This window comes from Magnolia sinica, chromosome 5 (assembly GCF_029962835.1).
Source record: "Magnolia sinica isolate HGM2019 chromosome 5, MsV1, whole genome shotgun sequence".
Lineage (NCBI taxonomy): Eukaryota > Viridiplantae > Streptophyta > Magnoliopsida > Magnoliales > Magnoliaceae > Magnolia > Magnolia sinica.
The window spans coordinates 56,588,500-56,614,498 of record NC_080577.1 but is presented as its reverse complement, the minus strand read 5'-3'; the positions used below and the strand labels follow the sequence as shown (position 1 = coordinate 56,614,498).

The 25,999-nt window shown below is 41.2% G+C and overlaps 1 protein-coding gene across 1 annotated transcript in view; it reads right to left on the bottom strand.

Annotated features, from left to right (window-relative positions):
- The window catches only part of LOC131246058 (uncharacterized), a 56,594-nt gene extending 32,350 nt beyond the window's left edge, over window positions 1-24,244 (bottom strand). The window contains exons 1-4 of the mRNA XM_058245919.1: window positions 23,852-24,244; window positions 16,732-16,817; window positions 16,296-16,601; window positions 16,084-16,167 (exon numbers count right to left, since the gene is read on the bottom strand). Coding sequence (XP_058101902.1) covers window positions 16,084-16,167; window positions 16,296-16,601; window positions 16,732-16,817; window positions 23,852-24,229 — 854 coding nt within the window. The 5' untranslated portion in view covers window positions 24,230-24,244. The remainder of the gene's footprint in view (window positions 1-16,083; window positions 16,168-16,295; window positions 16,602-16,731; window positions 16,818-23,851) is intronic.
- Window positions 24,245-25,999: the final 1,755 nt, after the last annotated feature.

The window sequence follows — 25,999 nt, the reverse complement described above, 5'->3', positions numbered from 1 at the left end:
AGTGAACGGGTCAATTTCACCTATCAAGACCACTCCTACTATCCCCAATTCACACCAATTGCCATCTCCTTTAGATGAAACAGTAGAAAAAGATTTAATGAGGATAGTGTGAAGAAGAGATGAGAATATTGAGAGAGAAGGAGGAGGAGAGTTTGGGAGAGATGATGTGTAAGGCTTGCATGCCCTAACACATAATATTTTATTATGAAAAAGCATATAGTACACTACAGGGGAATAGGAAAGTGTGCACATGCACTTACACTAAAAGGACACACAATAAATAAAATACACTAGCATTCTCTATACTCCCCCTCAAGTTGGAGCATAGATGTTGATCATGCCCAACTTGTCACGAACACAATGAAGAGCATCTTGACTCAAGGATTTTGTAAGAACATCAGCAAGTTGATCCCCAGATCGAACAAAAGGAGTGACAATTTCCTTAGAAGCGACTTTCTCCCGAATAAAGTGACAGTCAACCTCAATATGCTTGGTTCGCTCGTGGAAAACTGGGTTACGAGCAATATGGATGGCCGCTTGATTGTCACAGTGAAGAGGAATAGGACCCGAAGGAGGATAGCCAAGTTCTCCAAGAAGATTGCGAAGCCACACAAGTTCACATGTCGCATGAGCCATAGCACGATATTCAGCTTCAGCCGAGGACCGGGCAACAACTGACTGCTTTTTGCTCTTCCAGGTGATAAGATTGCCACCTAGGAAGGTACAGAAGCCGGATGTAGAGCGGCGATCAAAAGTACTACCTGCACAATCAGCATCGGAATAGACAGAAAGATGAAGATGACCATGCAACTGAAAGTAGAGGCCAAGACCCGGGGCTGATTTTAAATACCGAAGTATGCGGTAGACAGCCGTGAGATGAGAAGTACAGGGAGCTTGCATGAATTGGCTAACAACCCCCACTGCAAATGAGAGATCTGGGTGAGTAATAGTCACGTAAATAAGCCGGCCTACAAGTCGTCGATACATCTCGGGATCAGTAAGGAGAGGACCATCATCTGGTCGAAGCTTCTGTGAAGTATCCATGGGAGTGGTAGCAGGCTTGCACCCTAACATGCCGGTCTCCATGAGAAGATCGAGCGCATATTTTCGTTGTGACAAGACCAATTTGGATGATGAGCGAACAACTTCAATTCCGAGGAAGTAGCGAAGAGGACCAAGATCCTTGATTTCAAACTTGGTCTTCAAAAAATCTTTGACCTCCCTCATTCCAACAAAATCACTACCGGACAAAACAATATCATCCACATAGACAATGAGAACCATGATGCCCGTCGATCGACGACATATAAAGAGAGAATGATCAGCATGACTACGAACAAAGCCAAACTCCAAGAGAGCCTGACTAAATTTTTCGAACCATGCACGTGGAGATTGTTTGAGTCCATAAAGAGCCTTCTTCAACCGACATACAAGTGCAGAGTTGTGAGGAGCAACAAAGCCAGGAGGTTGATGCATATAAACTTCCTCTGTAAGATCCCCATGGAGAAATGCATTCTTAACATCAAGCTGAAACAAGGGCCATGATAAATTAACGGCCAAGGAGAGCACAACACGAATTGAATTAAGCTTAGCCACTGGAGAAAATGTCTCGAAGTAATCCACACCATGAGTCTAGGTGTAACCTTTAGCAACAAGACGGGCTTTATAGCGATCAATTGAGCCATCTGGAAGAAACTTGATTGTATAAACCCATTGACAGCCAACAGGCTTATGGCCTACAGGAAGTGGCACAAGATCCCAAGTATGATTCTTCTCAAGAGCAGACATTTCTTCCATCATCGCCTTTGTCCAATCAGGACTCTGAAGAGCATGTGAGAGAGATCTAGGAGTAGTCTGTGATGAAAGGGAAGCTGCAAACGACTGAAAAGACGGTGAAAGATGATCATATGAAACGAAATTACTAATGGGGTGTTGAGTACAAGATCGTGACCCTTTGCGCAAGGCAATGGGAAGATCTAAACTCGAGTTAGGAGAGTCACCTGAACCAACATCCAAAGTAAGCGGAAGGGTAGATGACTGAGCTTGTGAAGATTTATCTCGACGCTGATACACCCGCAGAGGCTTAGGCTCACCCATATCACCAACAGGATGCTGAATAGAGGGGAGAGAAGTTTTCCCACGATCACTAGTGGAAAGAGGATAAGAGTTATACTCCCCCTGACGCGCAAGAGGATCACAGAGGGATCGGCCTGGAGAGGAGAAAAAAGAAAGATCCTTAAAGAAGGTGACATCGGCAGAGACATATTTCTTGCGAGTCAATGGGTCAAAGCATTTATAACCTTTCTGACTCCGATTATACCCTATAAAGACACATTTAATCGCCCTGGGACTAAGTTTATCATTATTCCCATCCAAAATTTGAACAAAGCATGTACAACCAAAAACTTTAGGTGGTAGAGGAAATGGATTATCATGAGGATACAAAATAGTAAATGAAGATTTATAAGACAGAATACGTGAGGGTATACGATTAATAAGAAAAGTAGCAGTTAAAAGAGCATCACCCCAAAAATGTTTGGGTAGATGCATACCAAGTAGAAGGGTGCGAGCAACTTCAAGAAGATGACGATTCTTTCGTTCTGCAATACCATTTTGTTGAGGAGTGCGAGCACATGACGTCCTAGATAAAATAACACGTTCCTGCAAGAAGGACAGAAAGGCAGTAGACATGTATTCTCCCCCATTATCAGAATGGAGGGATTTGATGGAACAATGAAATTGAGTGCACACTTCATGATAAAACACTTTAAACGAATCAAACACTTCACTTTTAGATTTCAAAAGATAAATCCAAGTCATGCGGGAATAATCATCAATAAAGGTAACAAAATATCTAAATCCAAAAGTCGAGGTAACCGGAGCTGGTCCCCAAACATCCGAGTGAACTAGAAGAAAAGGTTGAGATTTCCTCCCAGAAGAGCTAGGAGGAAACGTAGCACGATGATGTTTAGACAATTCACAAATATCACAGCATAATGGTTTAGTGACAGGTAAGAAGGGAAATAAAAGTCTCAATCTAGCAATGCATGGGTGGCCTAAGCGGCAATGCCACCGAGTCATGGACTCTTGATCTAGAAAAAGGGTACTAGAAGCGGCAACAGGTGTATCATCGAGGAGATAAACGCCTCCTCGCTCATGCCCCCCACCAATCACTCTCTTCGTCTGTAGGTCCTGAAACAAACAATAAGAAGGAAAGAAGGTGATGGAACAATTGAGTGATTTAGTAAGAGAGCTAACAGACAATAAGTTTAATGGAAAACGAGGCACATGCAATACGGAGGACAAAGACAAGGAAGAAGAGAGAGGGATGGAACCAATCCCAGAGATGGGAGATTGGGTTCCATCTGCGACTGTGACATACTGAGTGGGAGAAGAAGAAGAATAAGAAGAAAAGAATTGCAACTTACCAGTCATATGGGAGGAAGCTCCAGAGTCAATGACCCAGGAGGTAGGAGAGGATGACGCAAGAAGGGCGGTACCTGACTGGGCCGAAGCTGCGTGAGAAGGCTCAGGAATATCCCGAATGTGAAGCCGCATAAGGGCATCATATGCCGCCCGAGAAATAATAAGAGACTCCCCTGAAGTGCTCAGTTGTCGGGGTGGAAGACTGTCTCAGAAGCAACAGTGGAAGCAATATGTATCTGCCAGCAATAATTAACAGTGTGATTAGTTCCACCGCAATGTGAACAAATGTGGGAACCATCACATCCTCGTCCACGTCCACCACGACCACGAAGACTACGGCCGCCACGACTGCGATCTCCCTCGCAGCCTCTACCACGACCACCAAAACCAGAAATGTGCCCTAAACTCAAGGATGGTACTCGAAGACCAAGAGAGGACTGCTCACCAGCAAGATGTGCCGAATGCTTGGGTGACACAAATGAATGAGAAGGAAGAGTAGAGACAGTAACACGCTGACACATGGCATAGACTGTCGTCAATGGGGGAAGAGGATCCTGCATAACAACCTGATCTCGATCATGAAGATAATCAGAACTCAACCCAGCTAGGAACTACATGATACGAGTATCATCTCGCTGCTTATGAGCATGTTCATGATCCTCTTTTCATTTGGAAGGAAGAGGTTGATACATATCTAACTCATCCCATATACCCCGAAGTGTCGAATAGTAATCTTTTAAGGATCTGGAGTTTTGGTGGAACTGACCAATTTCTTGAATAAGTTGGAATACCCGTGAAAAATTTTGAGATTCCGAGAACGTATCATGAAGTGTATCCCAAATGCCTTTAGTCGAGGATAAAAACATCACTGAGTGGCTAATCGAGGAATCCATACTATTCAACAATCATGCAATAACTTGATAATTCTCCATTGTCCAAGACTTGTAAGTAACATCTGTAGAGCTTGGGGGATCATCCAAAATATACGACAACTTGTCACGGGCTCCTAAAAATACTTTTACAAATTGTGCCCATTGAAGATAGTTGTCACCATGCAACTTAATGGAGGTAATCTGCAAGGGGTTAGATTCAAGAGACCCTATGCCAAGAGATGAGGGCCCTTTGTCAGCCATAATAGAGTCCAAGAGAAATAAACCTATGCCAAGAGACCCCCTATGCCAAGAAAGATTGATTCAAACAACTCTATCTCACTCAATCCTTCAACATAACAAGAGATAAACCTCAAACAAATATCAATCATCCAAAATACCATGAAACGCAGTAAATAAAAGCCCGAGTGAAAAACGGCCCAGCCGCACGCCCTTTTGAGGTTAAAAACCTCTCAAACATTGATCTTAAGTAAAAAATCCACCATGGATAGTCTGGGAAGAAGATTTCGGTCCATCTTGAGCAAAGAAACCGAAGAAAAGCTTACAGATTTGAGGTAGATCGAAGAAAAACGGAATCTGGAACCGATTTTCGAATTTCTCTATTTCGCCCAAAATACCATGAAATGAGGTCCAATAAATTCTGAAAAAATCATGACAAATCTTCTAAAATCAAGATCTATCAAACCCCTAAACTTTTAGCTCAAACAGAGCCCATGTGCCCATACAACACTGACATCAGCAAGGTGACGTGTCGCGGTGACGTGTCGCCTCTCAACCTGTTGGATGCGGAATGCCTGGAACTTGCTCTGATACCAAGTAGAAAAAGATTTGATGAGGATAATGTGAAGAAGAGATGAGAATATTGAGAGAGAAGGAGGAGGAGAGTTTGGGAGAGATGATGAGTTAGGCTTGCATGCCCTAACACATAATATTTTATTATGAAAAAGCATATAGTACACTACAGGGGAATAGGGAAGTGTGCACATGCACTTACACTAAAAGGACACACAATAAATAAAATACACTAGCATTCTCTATAGAAACTCCTACAGCTCCTACTTCACCACCTCCAACTTCTAAACTAGTCATCCTAATTGCTCTTTGTAAAGGTATTCACTCTTGTACCATTCACCCAATCTCTAACTTTGTTTCATACCATCGCCTGCTTCCATCTGCCCGCACATTTTCCATGTTCCTGTCTCAGGTGGTCATTGATACATCTCATCATGAGGCATTAGCTCACAATGGGTCACGAAGAGCAATGGAAGAAGAAATTGCCGTTATTTACCAGACTGGTACTTGGCAACTAGTCACTTTACCTCAAGGCAAACGTCCAATCAGTTGTCAATGGGTTTTCCACATCAAATACCAGCCTGATGGCTAGATTGAATGTCTAAAAGCTTGATTAGTGGTGAAGGGATATACTCAGACACATGGCTTGGACTATGAAGAAACTGCTTTCTATTACAACAAACCGGTCATGTCCTCTTTATCAAGCGGACATCAAGAATGCCTTTCTGAATAATGAACTCACTGAGGAAGTGTATATGGAGCAATCCCCTAGGTTTGTTACTCAGGGGGTGAACAGAAAAGTTCGCAAACTCTAAATGGCCATCTACGGGCTGAAGCAATCTCCAAGGGCATTGTTTGAGAAGTTTAGCTAAGTTTTGGTCAAATTTGGATTTCACGGATGTCATGTGGACCATTTTGTGTTCGTGAAACAAACGACCAAAGGAATGGTAGCATTGGTTGTCTACATAGACAATATAATCATCACAGGAAGTGACAAAGATGTTATAACTAGAGTCAAGTAATACATCAAATAAAAAATCAAATAAAAAAAAAAAAACACAATTCCAAACAAAAGATCTTGGCTCCCTAAGGCATTTCTTAGGGATTGAAGTAGCCCGGTCAGCTGTAGGGATAAACCTATCCTAGAGAAAGTATATGCCAGACCTATTAAGAAACTAGTCTCTTGGGGTGTAAACCATGTGACACTCTAATGGATCCGAACAATAGGCTTTCTGACGACCAAGGAGATCTATTTAAAGAACCAGAGAGATACAAAATATTAGTTGGGAAACTTATCGGCCAGACATCTCACTCGCAGTAAGAGTGGTGAGCAGGTTCATGCATCAGCCCTGAACTAGGAAGCAGTCATATGTATCCTTTGATAGCTTAAAAAATGCACTAGACAAGGACTACTCTACATATCTCATGGGCATCTCAAAGTTGAATACTACACGGATGCAAGCTGAGCAGGCTCCATTTCAGATAGGAAGCCTACCTCTAGATATTGTATCTTCATTAGAGTAAAATTGGTGACCTAGAGGGAAAAAAGAAACAGACAGTTGTTGCCAGATCAAGTGTTGAAGCCGAATATATGGCCATGGGTCATACCATTTGTGAACTATTGTGGATACGATCACTTCTACAGGAACTTCAACTCTTCAATGGAGAACCAATGATTCTATATTGTGATAATCAGGCAGCTTGGCAATAATCCAGTATCCATGAACAAACAAAGCACATAGAAATGGATTGCCACTTCATTACTCATTAGAGAAAAGATGGCTTCCAAAGAAGTTCTCATTCGATATGTTCCACCCAAGGCCCAATTAACCGACATATTCACCAAGCCTCTACCACATTCCCATGGATCATTTATCAGTGTCTAGCTGTGCATGCTCAATATATATGCACCAGCTTGAGGGGGAGTGTCGAAAAACATGATATGTACGTAGTTGAATCAGTAAGTAAACCTAGTTGAATAAGTCTTGTGAAGACAGTTGAATAAGTGCGCGTAGCCCATTTCTAAGGCCCAAAGCCTAGACATGGATTGTACACGTTAATAAGTATTATAAAAGAAAGTTTTAAATTAGGGTTTTCTCAAGCTCTCTCATTCTCACGTTTCCAACTTGCTCTCTTCTTCATCTCTCTCATCTTCTTTCCCATGTTCCTCATCCATAGATCATACATTTCTAGGTTTATAAATAAATAAAAAATAAAAATAAAATAAAATAAATAAAAAAACACGCACATATATATATATATATATATATATATAAAAGAAAAAATTGAAATGCCTATTTGATATTTATTTCCTGTTTTCATGATAGTTTTATGCATTTATCAATCCATGTTATATGATTAATGCAGCTATCTGGCGATCTATGAGTTTCAACTCCTTTTCTTGTATCCAGAGTTTGTAAATCAGAAAACAGCATCAACAAGAACCATAATTTTAGTTTTAAAATTTGCTTGTATCCAGAGTTTGTAAATCAGCTAATGTAAAACCATCTTACTCTTCAAAAAAAAAAAAAAAATGCAAAACCACCTTTTATTTTTTGTGAAAGTGAAACACATGAAATATGATCTTACAACTCTATAAGATGACAAGTGTTAAAGTCTAGACTATAGTTCAATGGATGATTGATACTAGGATCCATGGGCAAGAATAGATAGGTGAGTGATATTGTTGATCTAATAAGCATAACTCCATAGATTTAAGCATCAAACATGGGAAAAAAAAAAATTCAAAATCAAAATATAGCAAAAGAACCGAAAAGAAAAATGCTGAAAACATGAGAAAAAAAAATTCCTAAAAATCCTAATAAGTGCCTACCTTTTCCTTCTTTCTTGACTTTACTTTTTTTTCTTTTTTTTGTTTTTTTTTTTTTTTTGAAAGATGATAATAAATACGCAGATGAAAGAAAAAGGGGGGAAAATACAAATTGGAACAATACAGACTTCAATTTATCCAAATCATTGTTACCTGAGCATATCTCAAACAAAACATGCATGACTTGCTAGCTCATGGGCTATTTTAGTGAAATAACTCTAGTGCCCCATTACATGGTCTTGTTAGTTCCTGGGGGAAGGTTTCGGGAGTCTTCTCTAGTGCTAGTATCAAGGACAGCTCTTCTTGTTGATTAGTTCCTTGTAACGCCTTAGCTATGTAATGGCCATGATGCTTTCTTCTTTTAATAAAGCATTATTTACTGATTAAATAAAAAACGAAAAAGCATCATGTTCTGCCTTGCACTACGATTTTCCCCAAATTGATCTTCAACTTCAATTCAACAAATAGTCTTTTTCATATTTTTCTTGCTCGAATATAATAGGAAATAGACAAATCCCCAAAGTAATCCCCTCCTCAACAAGAAAATTACAAAGAAATAGAAATAGAAAAACAGCATTCGATTTCCATATCAGTGTGCATTGATGTCCTTATTGTGTGTAACAACCATGTGAATTCACACATTGGCAAATTTGGTCCATATTTTTTAATCTTTGATTCACCAACAAATGTCATACCACAACCATCAATGCACGATATATACTGGACGATTAGATACATGTCAGCAATATTTAGAATCATGCCTGTTGCACATGAAGCAAATAATAGGGGAATCTGAGGGCAGTTTTTTTTTTTTTTTCACCATTTGAAAAGGTATTGCATATCAGGCAAGTGGGCAACTTCCAGGGACATTCAACTTTCTGAACCATTATCTTTTCTACCAAGATGACTTTTCATGGAGTCGACAAGGTTGGAATCAGGCGGGATTTCTACGCATACACAAGCACAGTCTGGTCAAGTATTTTGCACAGCTTTGTTCATGCAGAGAGGCTCCCCTATTCGGCTGGCGATTCTGCTTAGGCACGTCTCAGTTCTGAGGGCTAAGTTACGCATGGGGATTTGAAATTGGCATGGATCTATGCTCTTACTCTAACTTCATTTCAGCATCCCACCTCTTTAAGACTGTGATGAACCACAGCCCCTCATCAAAGAACCCACTGGAGATCATCATCATTTAAGAATTTAAAGGGAGAGTACGTTTCTTCGAGGGAGTGAGAACTCCACAGAACCTTTGATTTGCCAGGACTTTTCCAGGGAATTCTTACTCCCCAAAAAGGGGTCTTTTGCCAATAAAATAGGCTACTAGAGTATGTTTCTAGGTAGATTTACCTTCATCGAAGTCTTCATCAGGAATAGCCTACTAGAGTGTGTTTCCAGCTCACAGTTTGAAGCTGATGGTTTGCGGATTAAGCTACTTCATTCACGTTGGGAGGGGCCTCTGCATTACAAGCATCAGCAGTGACTGCTTTGGCATGGTTCAGCTTGGTCGAGGCAGAGAAGGAGAAGCAGCAGTTTGACTGGGTTGAGAGATAACACCTTTCAAGGTTCTCTGTCCATTCATAGGGAGAGCGGGAAATTTTTGGATTTGAAACTCATACGAACTGGTAGAAAAGGCTGACTCAACATCACATGAGGCTGGACAGCAGCTTTCCTGTCATTCTGAGAAGCTGGAAGTATAGGACGTCTATCATTTTGGACAGCTTGATGTGTGGGTCGACTGCATGGCTCAACATCTACTCTCAGCCTCCTGCTGCAGTCTTCATCATGAGGGATCTCAGAAGTTCCTGGATTTACAGTATTGCCCTCGTGCCCAACCCTGCAACTCATTGCCATTGGCAATGGTGAACAAATATCAGTAAGCCTTGAACTTGGGAGGCTTTCGAGGAAATGTTGACTGAAAAGGTCGTCCAAGGATGGGTTGTGTGAGTGTGCGGTTATGCTTCGGATGCTTCGCCATAGAATAGATTGATCCTTGTTCTTTTCCGGTGCACTCACTTTGTATCTCCGACACACAAGGACACGGTGGGAAGGAAGCAGCCCTGGCCTCTGTCTGGCCGATCATTCAGCTGACATCTCGCATTCACGCCCCCGTTTGACTGCCGCTCGAGGATGTAGTTGTAGTCTTGTAGATACGTTAGTCGTAAGTGTGTCGTTGGCTCCACCTGTTATCTCCTTCTATGACATGCTGTTGTCGTCGCCATATTCCATATGTCACTTGGTCATCTTTGCCTCGCTGCGGGTTAGCACCTCCGAAGGAAACGGAGGACTTCATTCAGTGGCTCCGCGATCGCCCTCTAGACGATTAGAATAAGGTAAAGCTTGAAGAAAACTTTTGTGCTCTATTAATTTCTCAGATCGTCCTTTTCCTAATTAAAATTCCATCTTTCAAAGTGGATGAGTTCGTGTTCACGATGTGCTCCTAACTCATTCCTCTTTGCCTAGCAATTCACATTTAGGAATTCAGTTTATTATTTGGTTCTTCCTAACATTTTAATCTTAAAATGCCTTCCCCTCAATTATCGTAGAACGACTAGAGAGAAGTCACGTAGGTTCAGGATAATTTAGAGGGAGTAGGTTTGTGCAGCCTTGCTCCGTTGCGTCGGAGGCTCCATGTGGCACTCGCTCTAAATTGCAGGGGACAGCACTATGGTGGAACTTGGGCACCGTTTTAGATAGTGGCACTTCTAGAATCAACCGCAAAAGGAATAGGAACCTTTTCTACTCCGTTTTCAGCAGTTTTCAAATACTTTTCTTGGTGGATTGCTAGTCTGGTTTGCTTTACAAGTTCCAGTGAGATATCTGCTGGCACATGAGACCCCTTACCGGATTTTAAGAGGTTAGCTATGAATTTGATGACATCTTGCTGAGACGAGGATTCAACGGATTCTAGATCAGGTTCTTCACTAGCTTCGCAGAGGATTTCAAACTCTTCTTGGCTGCATTCATGAGCTCCTTCAGCATTCCTGGCAGGAGGAGATGGGTGTGATTTTGTTTCAGCCCATGGAAAAGACATTCAATGCAAGCAGAGTCACTACTCAGGGTTTTGCAGTAGCGATCAGCCGATCACTGTCTCCTGCCATTTTAATGCCTGGAAGCTTTAACCAGAAAGCAATCTCTTTCCCCCTGTTTCCACATAATCCAAGGAGAGGAAAGGAGAGGGGAGCAAAAGAAAAAAGAGAGGTGAAAGCAAAAGAAAAGAAACGAGATTGAAAAAAGGGAGCACATTCTTTCTGGAAGCACATTCTTAAGATGAAATATCGCATCAAGCCATTCATCACATACCTGATTGGTGATGGTCAAAACTCCTCTTTCTGGTACATCACTTGGTCCCTATGGTAGCATCTATAATAGATTTGAAGATTGTCCAGCTTATGATCTCAGCCTTGGTACCAGTGTTCGAAATATCGATATCGCATCCTTGGGATATCGATACATATCAGTTATCACACAGGATATATCGTTTATATCAGGTAATTTATTGCACTTTTTGGGAAACATAGGAAAACATTGGGAAAACAGTTGAATTTTTCAATGAAACTTATGGGATTGTTAAAAAAAGACCTTAATACACACTTTTAAATCATGACATCTCAAAAAAGAAGTGCACATAAATAGGTTTCCTTTGTATAAGGTCCTAAGTTATGCATTGTCTGACTTAAGTAATGCAACTATATTCAAATTGAATGCATAACATTTAGAGTGTATGTGATGAACATTTCATCAAACACTCCTAAATATTTCACAGTTAGTCTCAATTGACAGGTGGTTGAAGGGAAATTTCGAAAAAAATAATAACAATATTTTATTAATTTTTAATTAAAAATTATTTTTATTTTCCGAAAATTGACAAGAACTTAACAAATCAGTAAATCAGCCCTCATACATGCTTGATTTCATGTTTGGAGTGCAAAATTGCAAGCAATTTGGGAGAAATTGGAGAAATTTTAAATTTTCCCCAATTTTTCCCAAATTGGACCACTTGTGCTCAAATTTCAAAATTAAAATGTATATGATGATCATTTCATCAAATACTCCTAAATACTTCGAAATTAGTCTCTATTGACAGTTGGTTGAAGGAAATTTTCGAGAAAAAAAATGGAGAACATGAAAATTGGATTTCAAAATCAAAGCTCCAACTCCATGATTTTTCATGTAAAACATGAAGAGCCAGTGGATTTATAACCATTTGATGCTGATTTAACATAATTTCAACACAAAAGAAAAAAAATAAGGATCAAAAATTGAAAAGGGTCACCAGATCAAACATGTGGGATATATCTGCACTACCTGTGCGTTTCGTATCACACAGGTGGGATACAAGATATCATGGGATATTTCGGCCGATATCATTGATATTTAAAACATTGCTTGGTACAAACGTCACAATTGCTGATTTCATTGATGCAAATAGTCGGAACCTTCCTACTACCACATCAAATGATCTTATGAGTGCTTGGAAGAAATTATAAGAATTCCTCTTTCTCCTGTTCAGACTGATGGTTGGATTAATTGGCAAAACAGTATCTCTGGATCTTTCTCAACCATCTGCACTTATGTGGATCTCCTCCTAATGGGTCAGTCAAAAGCCTGGACAAAGCATGTACGGTTCCAAATCAGGATCCCAAAGAATGCTTTCATCGCCTGGCTATCAGTTCAATATAAATTAAAATCCAAGTAACCATCTATTTTTCAACTGTGAATATTCTAAGTGGATCTGGACTAGAGTGCTGCAACCATCTACAACCTATCGACTGAGCAGAACTACAGGATTTTCAGCCGTAAATCCTGTTCGAAGAACTCTCTACTCACTCTCATTCTTAATTCAATTCAGCAAAAACTCCTATTTGCTAGAAATTTCTCAGGCTCCTCTTCGGGTGTCTCTTTTAATGTGGATTAGAGTCTTCACAATTATAATATGAGAAATGGGAAAAATGGCTCAGGAGATCACAATGTTCAAGAGATGTGTTATGTTTGGTCAATGGAGAGATGGTCACATTCCGAATTATTGTGCTAAGGTTGCCATAGTCCAGCAATCTGATGGGCGGGGGCTGTTTAATCATTTGTAGTGAAAGAAGTTATCCCTGTTATGCTACAGTACGCACCTTGCATCTGCTGAAAATATTTCAATTCATGGCTTTCTTCTAACCCTTCCAAAAAAAAAAAGGAAAGGTCTGTATTTCTTTTTTCCTGAAAAGGATCTAACCCTTCAAATTTGCTGCTTTCGGGTTGAGAATGCTTCGATCTAAATCAGATCAAACATGGATAAAGCATTCAATGCCATAAAGAACCGGCTGCTGTGCTATGGAAAGCTCGCATTACAGCCATACACTTTGTTTCTCAACCATATCTCTAGTCGCCAACTCGCTGTCAAATATGAGGCCCATAACTCTGCTAAATCATGATAATCATCCAAACCATGCCACCCTTACCCCCAGGGAGCAAAGAGACTTTGATATCACTTGACCTTGTGGTCTGTTGGGTTTGTTGGGCCTTCTACATTTTCACCTTGGGCTGGTTGATGCTTTGTTTTTCTGCCTTTCAGTGTTGTTCTTCCTTTGGCTCCAGCCTTGCACAGTGTAATTGGCCTAGGCCCCTCTTGGTTTATAATAACATTTCTTGCTTACCTTAAAATAAAATAAAAAACTAGGGGACTTCCACTGTTGAAGTGCCCTCAAGCCCCAAATCGAAGCACAAGGAGGTATCCCTGCTTCCTTAGTGAAGATCTCAAAGAAAGAATTCAATGAGAAAGCTCCACTAGGTCTAATGTCTGCTTCCGCACTTTTCGAGTGTCCTCCACTCTTACCAAGTATAAATCTTGCCCTACAAAACCCAAAAGATCTGCAAAATCCATAGCTTCCTGCTTCTTTAGGTTTCTTCTAAAGACGAGGTTCAGAACAATATTCCAACAATTCATAACAGACCTTAAGGACCCAAAATTTTAACCAACCAAGAAAACATAGGATATTTCTTTGCCAATGAATCTTAGCCAATCCACATGTTCTTCTAGAACCATATCTATACCCTATTCCACATCCCCTATTTAAGCTCCTGCTGCAAATAACCTTTCTTCATAGGGCTCCTAGCTGCTCTTAAAATCTCTATCACCACATGTTTAGAGGCTCGAATTCTATCCTCAACTAATACTGGGGCATTTTCACACCGGGCTCAAGTGGGGTAGCCTGTGGGATGCGGGGACACACTCGGGGTGGGTGACCCATGTGATTTGGGGCCCACAAGGGAGATGTCGTGTTCGAGACTCCTCGTCAAGGGTGATTAATGCGCATTTCACACCATGCTCGAGTGGGGTAGCCCATGGAATGCGGGGACACACTCGGGGTGGGCGGCCCATGTGATTTGGGGCCCACAAAGGAGGTTCGGCCGAGGTCCTAACCCATGCGATGTGGGGCCTAGGCTATGAGATAAAGGGATTAATTTGTCATACTCTAACAGTTCGAGCTTTTAGAGCAAGTGGTTAATTGTCCTGCCTCAAATTAGTATCAGAGCGGGAGGTCTCGTGTTCGAGACTCCTCACCGGGGGTGATTAATGCAGGGGCATTTTCACACCGGGGCTCCAGTTGTAACTTTCTTCACTCTATCAAGTTGTGCTCATGCAACTCACCACACCTTCTCCATAAGATGCCTCTTCAAAGCTTCTGTAAATCTTAGCCAGGGTGTCAACATCTTGCAGGGAGAAGGATAAAATACTGGAAGGTTAGAGAAGAGAAGGTTCCAAGAGTAATTCGTTCTCCAGGCAAGATAATTTTCATTCCGAGGCACTATCATTTTAAAAATATTTCAACAATAGGATCCCACAAGGAGATGTAACTCCCAACAATAGGATCCCACAAAAAAAAAATAATAATAATAATAAATAAATAAATTTAAAATTAAAATAAAAAAATTCAACCTTCCAATACTCCAACGCAGTTCTGACCATGATACTTCTACTGAAATATGCCCAAAAACCCAACACTGCCTTCAAGAATCTTAACATGTTTTTTCCTCTTCTTTTTTTATCGGTAAAGATAAGATTTTAATGTGAAGGACTGGAAGGCCAAAAAAGGAAGTGCAAAAAGAAGTTGCCGATCAAGGAAGGGAGAGATCCCCAAATACAGGAGGGGATAAACCCTCAAACAGAGTTTGACTCTAGTAATAACATCAGAACGACAAAAAACAGATGCAACTGGACCCTCAACAGTGCAGCTGTTCCATTCCTTCCAAGAGTCAAGCAACTCCTGCAGGTTAAAGGGCATGAATATGATAATTCGAACTGCCTTAAAACCTAGACACACAGTTACACACTGAACATGAATAATTACAATGAACAGGAAGATGGTTTACAGATTCAGCATCCCTTAGACATAAGCAGCACCCATTAATTGTAATCTTGTTGTGTCTTAACATGTATCAGAGAGAATTTTTCTTTCAATTTACAAAGCGCAAGTTTGTCATCTGCAAATTGGGTGAGCAGCTTCTCCATATGCTCCCGGTTCTCTTTCTGTTCAGCTTTAATAATTATCAATTACCATACTGAAAGGGGGGAAAAAAAGATCTGACATGAAAACCTCTGATGAACCTACATCAAAAACATTCAACGAGGCATGAACTGCTGCCCTCTCAAATAGCCTACCGAGACATTGAGCCTTTGCATATTAATGTCCCAAGTTATGCTGTGTTCCACAACTCACAATAAATTCTATTTATGTACAAAGAAGAAATTGATGCAGCTGTGTCTATGGCTATTTTAAGTTATCATTTAAAAATAATAATAATAAAGAATCTTGTAAGGTACAAGTGGTGTCAACAGCCATGTTATCTTTGTGAAAACTCTGGCATTTTCTAGAAGCTCCATCACATACTGCCATTGGTTCCCTTATTTTCAGGATCTATCTACAATCAACATAAAACTTTCTTCTTCTTCTTATTCTTTGAGAAATAGTGCCACATAAAACTCTAGCACATCTCTCTTTCTATTTTTATTTGCTCTATGAGCATTCTTTGTATTTATAGACTAAATTTTGTAAAGGGAATCTTTCAAAAAAAAAAAAAAAATGGAAAAGGGAAAAGAAAATGGAAACCTTTAACCAGAGTAAGAAAACCTGAGGAAGAAGTGCAAAGGAACCAAACCTCCAAAGCCGATGTACGATCTTTCCTTTACTGATGTGCTGGTCAAGCAAAATAGGTATGTCATCAGGAGTTACATAGCCATACCTGAAAAAACACAATGCAGAAACATGATAATGACCAACATAACAAGTCACAAATTAATTATGCTTCCCAAGCACAAAAGAAACGAGTCCGAAGAAAAAACTGAAATCAAACATAGGCCCTTATCTTACCAATGACCTGTAACTTCTCCATGAACATTCAAACTGAAAATTATCAGATTCCCAGCATATTTGTGCCCTCCAATGTGAGAGCAAGGGCTGACAAACACCTGATCCTTCAACCCTTGCAACTCAATATCTTCTTCCAACTTCTTAATAAGGGCTGGGCCGCAAACACCACATCTACGATCTCTACTACCATGAGAGCACACGAATACATGTGAACCCGTCAATGCTTCGGCCTTCCCAGAGTTCCACTCCTTGCCTTTCACAAGCACATCCTCGACAAAATTATCCGCATCAAAATGTGTCAAACCCCTGCACCAACTTAAAAATCAGCTCCTCACAATCTTCTGCCACAATTGGGATAAGAAAAACAAGAAGAAGAAATTTAAAAAAAATAAATAAATAATAAAAAGAAAAGGAGACTGAAAAACTTGTAATTGACCTATATCTGATCATATCCGGGAAGATTAACACATCGCCATTTGAACTCTCTGTCCCATCCCGTCCTTGACATATGGTCAAACGAGTCTGTCCAAAGAGGTCAAAACAACAAGGCCATCAAAACACCAAGAAATCATCTATAGAGTTAGAAATGCTTCTTTTCTACTTTCTATCAATGACTCTAATCCTACACAAATGGCACAGAAATGCCTGATCGAGAAATCATCTATAGAGTTAGAAACGCTTCTTTTCTACTTGCTATCAATGACTCTAATCCTACACAAATCGCACACAAGTGCCTGATCCAGACTTTTTATCTACTTTTTTTTTTCTTCGGTAGGTAAGCTGGGACCAAAAATCCAAACCTTCCATCATGTTAGCCTCTAATGTTGTTTGTGGTATCCAAAAATCAGTTCAATCAAAAACTCAAGTGGGCTACACCAAAGAGAATAGTTGGGATGAGGATGCCCACCATTAAAAACTTCCAGATTGTATGTGGGGCCCACCATGTTTGGTATGTTATCTAATTCATTCAGAAGATGCATCCAACAGGAATGAAACCCCAAAGAATAAGGCCACTCAATAACTCAGGTGGGCCACACCTCATGATTTCAGAGGTTTTAGTAATGATTTTACATGGTGTGGCCCACCAAAGTTTTGTGATGTAGGATATGAAAATTAACTATGATATGCAAGATCTCAGGCTTTAGATCAAACTAATTCAGAAACATTCACATAAAATTTCCACATCCCACACAAAAGTTCAAACATTCAAGCAAGGGGAATCCGTGCAGGTCCCGGCCTACACATGTTAGGGCTGGATCAATAGAAATTATAAGTCAAACGATACTCAAAGGGAAGTAAAACTCATCCACACATGCACAGTAATCAATCCCTAATCCAAGAGATTCACCAGTTTCAATTCAAAGAACCCTAGGATTAGAAAAGGGGCAAACAAATTGAAAATAATGCAATCTAGGGTTAGGGTTATGGAAAATAGGCATGAGAGAGATAAAATAGACAAAAATTTGAACATAGAGATAGTCCCTGCGCGCAGACAGCGGGCCAGGACTATCGCACGTGCGCAAGAGTCTGGCCACACGTGCGAGGGGGCGCCGAACGCGGAAAGCGCCTCCTTTGCTCTGGTCGGCCAAAGGAGGGCTTCAAAACTCCTAAGTTTCGTGTCGATCGGATACGCAGTCTGTGCATGGTGCTCCGCTAAAGTTTCAGCCCTCCTGCAGGGCCAGAATCTGGAATTCTGCTAAAGAGGAAAACTGTTGCAATAAAGGACAGATTTGAAGTGCGGATGGTGGTAGGAGATGAGATATAGATATGGTAGAGGATGGGGGCGAATTGGAATCAATGTGGCTTCGCACCACGGTAGTTAGCCCTTCAATGAAGGGAGGGCTTCGCACCCAATTGGATTTTCACAACTTGAGAACTCAGAGGAGTAGGAAAACACAGAATTTTTATTAAGCTTCAATGAGAAAAAAAAAAAAAACCTACAATATATGAAAACCCTGTACCCCAAAACTCACGCCATGTGCGCAACCTATTATTTGGCGATGAAGTAAACAAAAATAAAAACTAATTAAGGAAATCTAAATCGTCCATGATATTCTAAATAACATTAATAAGCAAAACCTAAAATATGAAATTAATCCGACTAGTGGGCCACGATCATGAGATCCCATGATGGGCTTTACTTGACTATCGGGCCCACTCTAACAAACCAAAACTCCGTCTTCTAACTAGGAGGCCCTCCCTGGACGTGTCATCAATCCAGATCAATGGTGGGGCCCTCCTTCTCCTTGCGTACGTGCGTGGTGGAGAGGGGGCGTGCATGTGAGCGAGATTTCCCCATCATTTCTCCCCAGCTGTGAAGGTTTCGCCACTGGCAAAACAAAACTCCTGAACCGCTCCGAGATGTAAGGATCAAATCTTTGAAGCTCATCCTCAGCGAACCACGTACTGTCTGAAGCCGGACGTGACTTCCACTTAACCAAAAACTTCTGAAACACGCCGTCCGACGTGGATATTATCTGACGGTTCAAAATATCATTTATTTCCTCTCTGGGTATGAGAAGGGTAGGTATGGGAGGTAGAGGCTAGGAAAATGGGTCGGAAAGGGTAGGTATGGAACGTAGAGACTGTGAAGATGGGTCGAGAGAGGTAGGTATGGGACGTAGAAGCTGAGAAGATGGGTTGGGAGGGGGCCATGGATCAAGGGAAACGTCTGGAGAATCAGGATGGTTAGGTGATAGGCTGGACAATGCATCAGTGGTCCCCTGAAATGCAACTAGATCTTCCACATTGAATGTAGAACTAATTCTCATGAAAGGTGGAAGATCTACCACATACACATTGAGACCGTTTCATTTTATAGTTTTGAATGGTCCAGCGCTACGCGTGTGTAATTTACGATCGACTCCCTGAGGGTACCGCTCTGGCCTGATGCAGACCATCACAGTCCCTTACGTTGAATTCCTTGACACATTTATGTTCGTCTGCAGAAAGTGTGTAATGTTCATTACTAGTCATGATCTTCTACCTGATTTCTTGATGCCATGAATGAATGTGATGCTCAAAAGACTCTGCAGACTCTAACGGCTTATGGGACAGTGACATAACGACAAGATTAATAAGTTTCCTAGGTTTATAACTAGTAACGACTTCACAAAGACCTAAACCTGTGGACCTATCGACAGAACTATTAAACACAAACTTGGCTATAGGTTGTTTATAGGTAGTATGGTGTCCCATGTTCTGGTGTGCCCTATATCCCTCATAGGGAAAAACTCATCCGGTAGATCATCAGGAAAGACATCACGAAACTCATCCACTACCGGAATAACCTCAGTGGGTAACTCTACATTAACTTCTGGTGCACTCTCTCTAGTCACAAGACCGTACATGTTGTACCACTCAAAATAGTGGTCTTGATGTCCCTCATGGGGTGGGTGCACGGGTGCACACCCATAACTGATTCCTTGGCTAGCTCCATTCATTGGTCTATACTCCTGGCCACCTGCTTGAAATTGAGCATCTCCCCCAATGGTGGGGTTTGTCCTAGTAGAGGTCTCTAGTTTGGTAATGCGCACATCAAGATGTTCAAAGCATTGGTCCATATGTTGTTCCCAGCGCTTACCCAAAGACTCAAACTGCTGGGTCAGCTTGTTTATTGACTCTTGCAATTGCTCTATATTTAGTGTAGGGTGCAAACCAAAACCACGACTCGTACGTGTGGACATACAACTGCTAACTCCACCTAAGGACCTTCTACTACGACTATATGCAAGTAAATGGGACTAAATGATCCTATGAGACTCTATATGAAGGAAACTACACAATGCTACCAAAATCCAACAATATAGTTGTCAAAATATAAGAAAGTTTCTAAAAAAGCAACCTAGTTTCTAAAAACGAAAAAGGAAAGTTTCTAAAAAAACAAATTAGGAAAGTTTCTAAAAAAGCAACCTAGTTTCTAAAAAAAGAAAAAGGAAAGTTTCTAAAAATAGAAAGTAAGTTAGTTTCTAAAAAAAGAAAAAGGAAAGTAAACTGGTTTCTAAAAAAGAAAAATGAAAGGAAATTAGTTTCTAAAAATAAATTAAGAAAGTTTCTAAAAAATTAATTTCTAAAAACAGAAAAAGAAAGTTTCTAAACCTAAAAATAGAAAGCTAAGTTAATTTCTAAAATAATTCAAATAAGGGGATTATAGAAAATTTCAGCAGCTTATGTCAAGGTTTATGGACCTCTAAACAGCCATATATGATGAGAATTGATGCGTAATGGACATAAACAACTAAACCCTAAACATGTAATGCATTCCCCTATAAGCACCCTAAGCTCTGATACCAAATTTGATGCAGGACATGAAAATTAACTATGATATGGCAAGGGGAATCCGTGCGGGTCTAGGCCTACACATGTTAGGGCTGGATCAATAGAAATTATAAGTCAAACGATACTCAAAGGGAAGTAAAACTCATCCACACATGCACAGTAATCAGTCCCTAATCCAAGAGATTCACCAGTTTCAATTCAGAGAACCCTAGGATTAGAAAAGGGGCAAACAAATTAAAAATAATGCAATCTACGGTTAAGGTTATGGAAAATAGGTATGAGAGAGATAAAATAGACAGAAATTTGAACATAGAGATAGTCCTTGTGCACGTACAGCAGGGCAGGACCGTCGCATGTGTGTAGGGGTCTGGCCGCACGTGCGAGGGGGCGCCGAACGCAGAAAGCGCCTCCTTGGCTCTAGTCGACCAGGGGAGGGCTTCAAAACCCCCAAGTTTCATGTCAATCGGATGCGCGGTCTGTGCGTGGTGCTCCATCGAAGTTTCAGCCCTCCTGCAGGGCCAAAATCTGGAATTCTATTGTAAAGAGGAAAACTGTTGTAATAAAGGACAGATTTGAAGCGCGGATGGTGGTAGGAGATGAGAAATAGAAATGGTAGAGGATGAGGACGAATCGGGATCGATGTGGCTTCGCACCACGGTAGTTAGCCCTTCGATGAAGGGAGGGCTTCACACCCAATTGGATTTCCACAACTCGAGAACTCAGAGTAGGAAAACGCATAATTTTTATTAAGCTTCAATGAGAAAAAAAACCTACTATATAGGAAAACCATAGACCTCAAAACTTGCGCCATGTGCGCAACCTATTACTTGGCGATGAAATAAACAAAAAAAAAAACTAATCAAGGAAATCTAAATCGTCCAATGTATTCTAAATAACATTAATAAGAAAAACCTAAAATATGAAATTAATCAAACTAGTGGGCCACGATCATGAGATCCCATGATGGGCTTTACTCGACTATCGGGCCCACTCCAACGAACCAAAACTCCGTCTTCTAACTAAGAGGCCCTCCCTGGACGTCATCATCGATCCAAATCGTGGTGGGACACTCCTCCTTGCGTACGTGCGTTTGGGGGAGGGGGGTGCATGTGCACGAGATGTCCCCATTATTTTGTGTCATCCGGATTTTTGGATCTGGGGGGAATATTAGGAGGTGCACATGATGGATAGATTGGATGTCATTAAAACATCACGGTCGGCCCAAACTTTGGTTTGTACCTTAAGCTTATCCTAAATATGATTGTATCGGATCCAGCCTCCTTGGACAATGGATGATGATGAACCATTTGTCCAAAAAGTAAGGGGTGTGGATTAGGTGAGGCAGGGGTAACAGCTTAGTGGGTGAGGCCCTGAAGGTGGGGGCACCTCAATGTATGTGTTGTATATCCATGTCGTCCATCCGTTTTGCCAGATCATTTTCAGGCATGGCCCCAAAAATCAGATCCCAATCTCAGGTGGGCCACATAGTAGGGATTGAATTCTCACCATTAAAAACTTCTTGGGGGCCACAAGTTTTGGATCAAGCTGCTATTTGTGTTTTCCCTTCATCCAGGTCTGTGTGACCTTATCAACAGGTTGGAAATAAACATAACAGTAGGCCCTAGGAAGGTTTTAATGGTGGGCATTCAATCACCACTGTTTCCCTGTGGTGTGGTCCACATGAGATTTGGATCTCCCTCATTTTTGGAATCATGCCCTGAAATGAGCCGGCAAAAGGGATGGACGGCGTGGATATACAACACATACATCTAGGTGGGCCCCACAGTCAGGGCCTCACTCACTAAGCTGTTGCCCCTGCCTCACCTAATCTGCACCCAAAAATAAGACAAATAATCATAGATGAGCCATTATCCAAATCTCACACTCACCAAACAAGCTGTGTGGTCGGAGGACATTTCAGGATTGACAGTTCACATTAAACTACCAAAGACATCCAGTAACATTCAACTGCCAAAGACATCCAGTAGGAGGTCCAAGATTGTCCGATTGGTTTAGTTCTGGAAAGCTATTTCCTATCCAAAATGAAGCCCTTGTATGAAGGGTCAGAATCTTGGAGGTGTGCATTTTCCTTCCAAACCAAAGTTGAGGTATGATTCTGCACAGCAAAATGAATATAGTGCCTCCCGAACCAAGTCCACGTGAGCAGCATCATTGGTTCGGTGATCCAAGCTGCCCATCCGATGGATCCCACTGTGAATCTGGGAAATCCTAACGTATTGGTCAGTGGCCGAGAAATAGATGGTTGAAGAGGGAGAGTGAGTAAAGCAACAATCAACATTCAATGGGAAGAAGGCCAAAGATTGGGGGATGGGTAGGTAATTCCAATCCATCGAATTCTGGGGATTTTCCATTCACAGAGAGGCCAATTGATGCAATCGTCCCGCATCCCACACGTGCACGCTCCGCACATGTGTACAAGAAAAGGACCACCTTCCTTTTTTAACCATCCTCACTTTCCATTTTTTCAAATTTCTATATTAGGAAATCTGCTCTTTCTTTCAAATCTTTATTTTTAGGCAGGGAATAATCTTGAATATTTTCTTATCTAAGCATCTTCTTATTTTAGAAAGCTTTGTTACTTAGGTGCTTTCCTATTTCATAGATTCTTATTTTAGATATGTTCTTAAATATAGAAAGCTTTGTTACTTAGGAGCTTTCCTATTTCATAGATTTTTAGATTTCATATCTTTTATTACAGATTGTAAGGTTGATTATAAATAAGACTTGTCCTATGGAATAAGACAACTTGATCAATATTCTCTTTATGAAATTTTCTTCTTTTCTCTATGGTGGCTGTTGAAAGGAGGGAAAGTGATCTCTAGTTCTAGACTAGAGGACTGTTGAGCTTGCTCACAGTCTTGCATTGTGATCTCTAGCATCCGGCTAGAGGATTGTTGGATCTTTTCTACAATCTCTTTATTTTCTTATTGATTTATTTGCTTTCCTTTTCAGGTTTGCATTAATTGGCATCAGAGCAAGTTCTGCTCTTGGGAAAATTAGAAGCTATTTTTTCCCCTATCTCAATCTGACCTTTCATCCTGCCCCTTCATCCATCAGATGAATGGTCTGGATCACCTAACATGGCTCCAATTGCACAGAACGGGTCCCAGAGGAGAGGATAAATGTACAGTCACTACAACCCATATATAATTGTCCCAGAATTCTAACCTCTTTTGACGAGCTTAAAGAAGATGAATCAGCAAAGGAAATTAGAGAAAAGAAAAAAATATGGAATGAAATTCGACGAGAGAACTGACATTTCTCTGTATTTCGTTCTTGCGAGATTTTAAGGCAGCAGCGAGTAGTCTTGGAAGGCGATCGGATTCAGAGCCTTCGATGCGGGGGGGCCAGCTCTCGGGATTCTTGTAACAGAGGAAAAGGTGGCAGTCGTAAGCATCTACGGTGCCCGCCAGAGGACTCTGATTCATTTCCGACCGTTGGAAACCGTACTTGTCAGTGTCGTCCGAGTTGGGGAAGGAATCTGGTCCGTCCATCTGAGAGATAGGGGTGGGGTTAGGGAGATCTTCTCGAGCTGCGTCCATGGCGATAATTAGGGTTTGGAGGGGAAGAGAGGGTAGAAATAAAAAATGTAGCGGTCGTCTGACTCTGAGAAATGAGAAAGACGCAAGTTTCATGTGCGGTTGGCGGTAGGAACTTGAAGGTCAACGTGGAGCGCTTTGTTTTTGGAAGCGGATTGCGCCCTGCCCCCGTACAGGCTCTGTGGGGTCCACCGTGATGTTTGGTTTTATCCACGCCGTCCATCAATTTTTACGGATCATTTTATGGTATGAACATATAAATAATATAGATACAGAGCTGAAGTGGACCACACCACAGGAAGCAGGGGTGGTAGTGACACCCACCGTTAAAAGCTTCCAAAGGCCCACCATAATTTTGATTTGCCATCCAACCTGTCAACAAGGTCATAAAGACCTGAATGAAGGGAAAACACAGATGTCAGCTTCATCCAAAACTTCTGCAGGGTGAGAGTTAAATGTCACTGTGTGGCACACCCGAGCCTTGACTTCACCGCATTTTTGTTTCATATCCTAAAATAATATTGAAAAAAATGGATGGACGGTGTTGATAAGACCTTTATAGGTAGAAAGAAGAGGTCAGCTCGGACATCTCCGCGGGTCACAAAGTCGGCCAGCGCCGGTCATGACTAATGAGGTCCTCAATGACCAAAGAAGAGAAGTCGGTCACCTACTACATATGAAGGCAGGTCTGCCATCTAACCAATGATAAAGGGAGGCTCGACGCTCATCCAAGTATCCAAGTCGGCCAAAACCACGTCGGACTCTTGAGGCAGGTCGGTAGGTCGGTCATCTACCCAATGATAAGGGAAGACTCGAAGTTCATCCGAGTATCTAGGTCGGCAAAGATTACCTCGGACTCTTGAGCTCAACCCCCCACAATATATGTCATCTGAATTCTACTAAGGAAAGGAGCTCGGCCTCACTGCCCTAACACGAAGTATGAGGGCAGGTTGGCAGGTAGGTAATCTACACGACACTGAGAGAAGGGTCAAGGTTCGCCAGAGAATCCAGGTCGGTATACTATCCCGAAGTCAGGTTGGCCAAGACCACCTCGGCCTCCTACTACACATTTCTGCTGATTCCGAATAATCAGATCTTATCTAAGAGAGATTCGCTCAATATCTTCTCCAAAGAGCGTGAAGGATATCCGTGACACGCTCAAGATTCCGAGATCTTCACTAAGGATCTCCAGATATTCCCCCACGCGTTCGGGATCTGAATCCCTTTACAGTATGTTCCTATTAAATAGGAAGATCTCCTCTATATCACCAGCTATAGGAGCATCTTTAATGGTGAAAGGTATTCAGAATCTCTCACGCGAAACCCCTCGATACTATCAGACTTAGATTCCTAGCCTAACTTTGGCATCGGAGGATCCCCTGCTCTAGCTGGGGTCTCCTTTGTCTTCTTCCTGTGTAGGTACTCGAAGGTCTAAAAAGGATGGACCAGATTTTTGCATCAACAAGACTTATGCATCACATTGATGCCTTGCGCCCTGCAGAGCTAGCACTGTACACAAACTAAGCTAGCTCGAAAGCTTGGCTGAGATTAGTTTGAAAAAGCTCGGCTTGGATTGGTTCGAATAGAAGTTCAAACTAAACCAAGCCTTAAGAGTCTATGTTAAAAAATAAATAAATAAATAAATAAATAAAAACCAAAATCAAACAAGGGCAATATCAACTCGGTTTGGCTCAAAGCTCGATTTGATTCAGCTCATAAGTTGTATACACATTATTTCCTATAGTGTGATCCACTTTAGCTTTGGATATGATTCAATTTTGAAATCATGTCTTAAAATGATATGTAAAAATGGATGGACGATGTGGATAATACATATACATGACGACGTGGATAATACATAATACA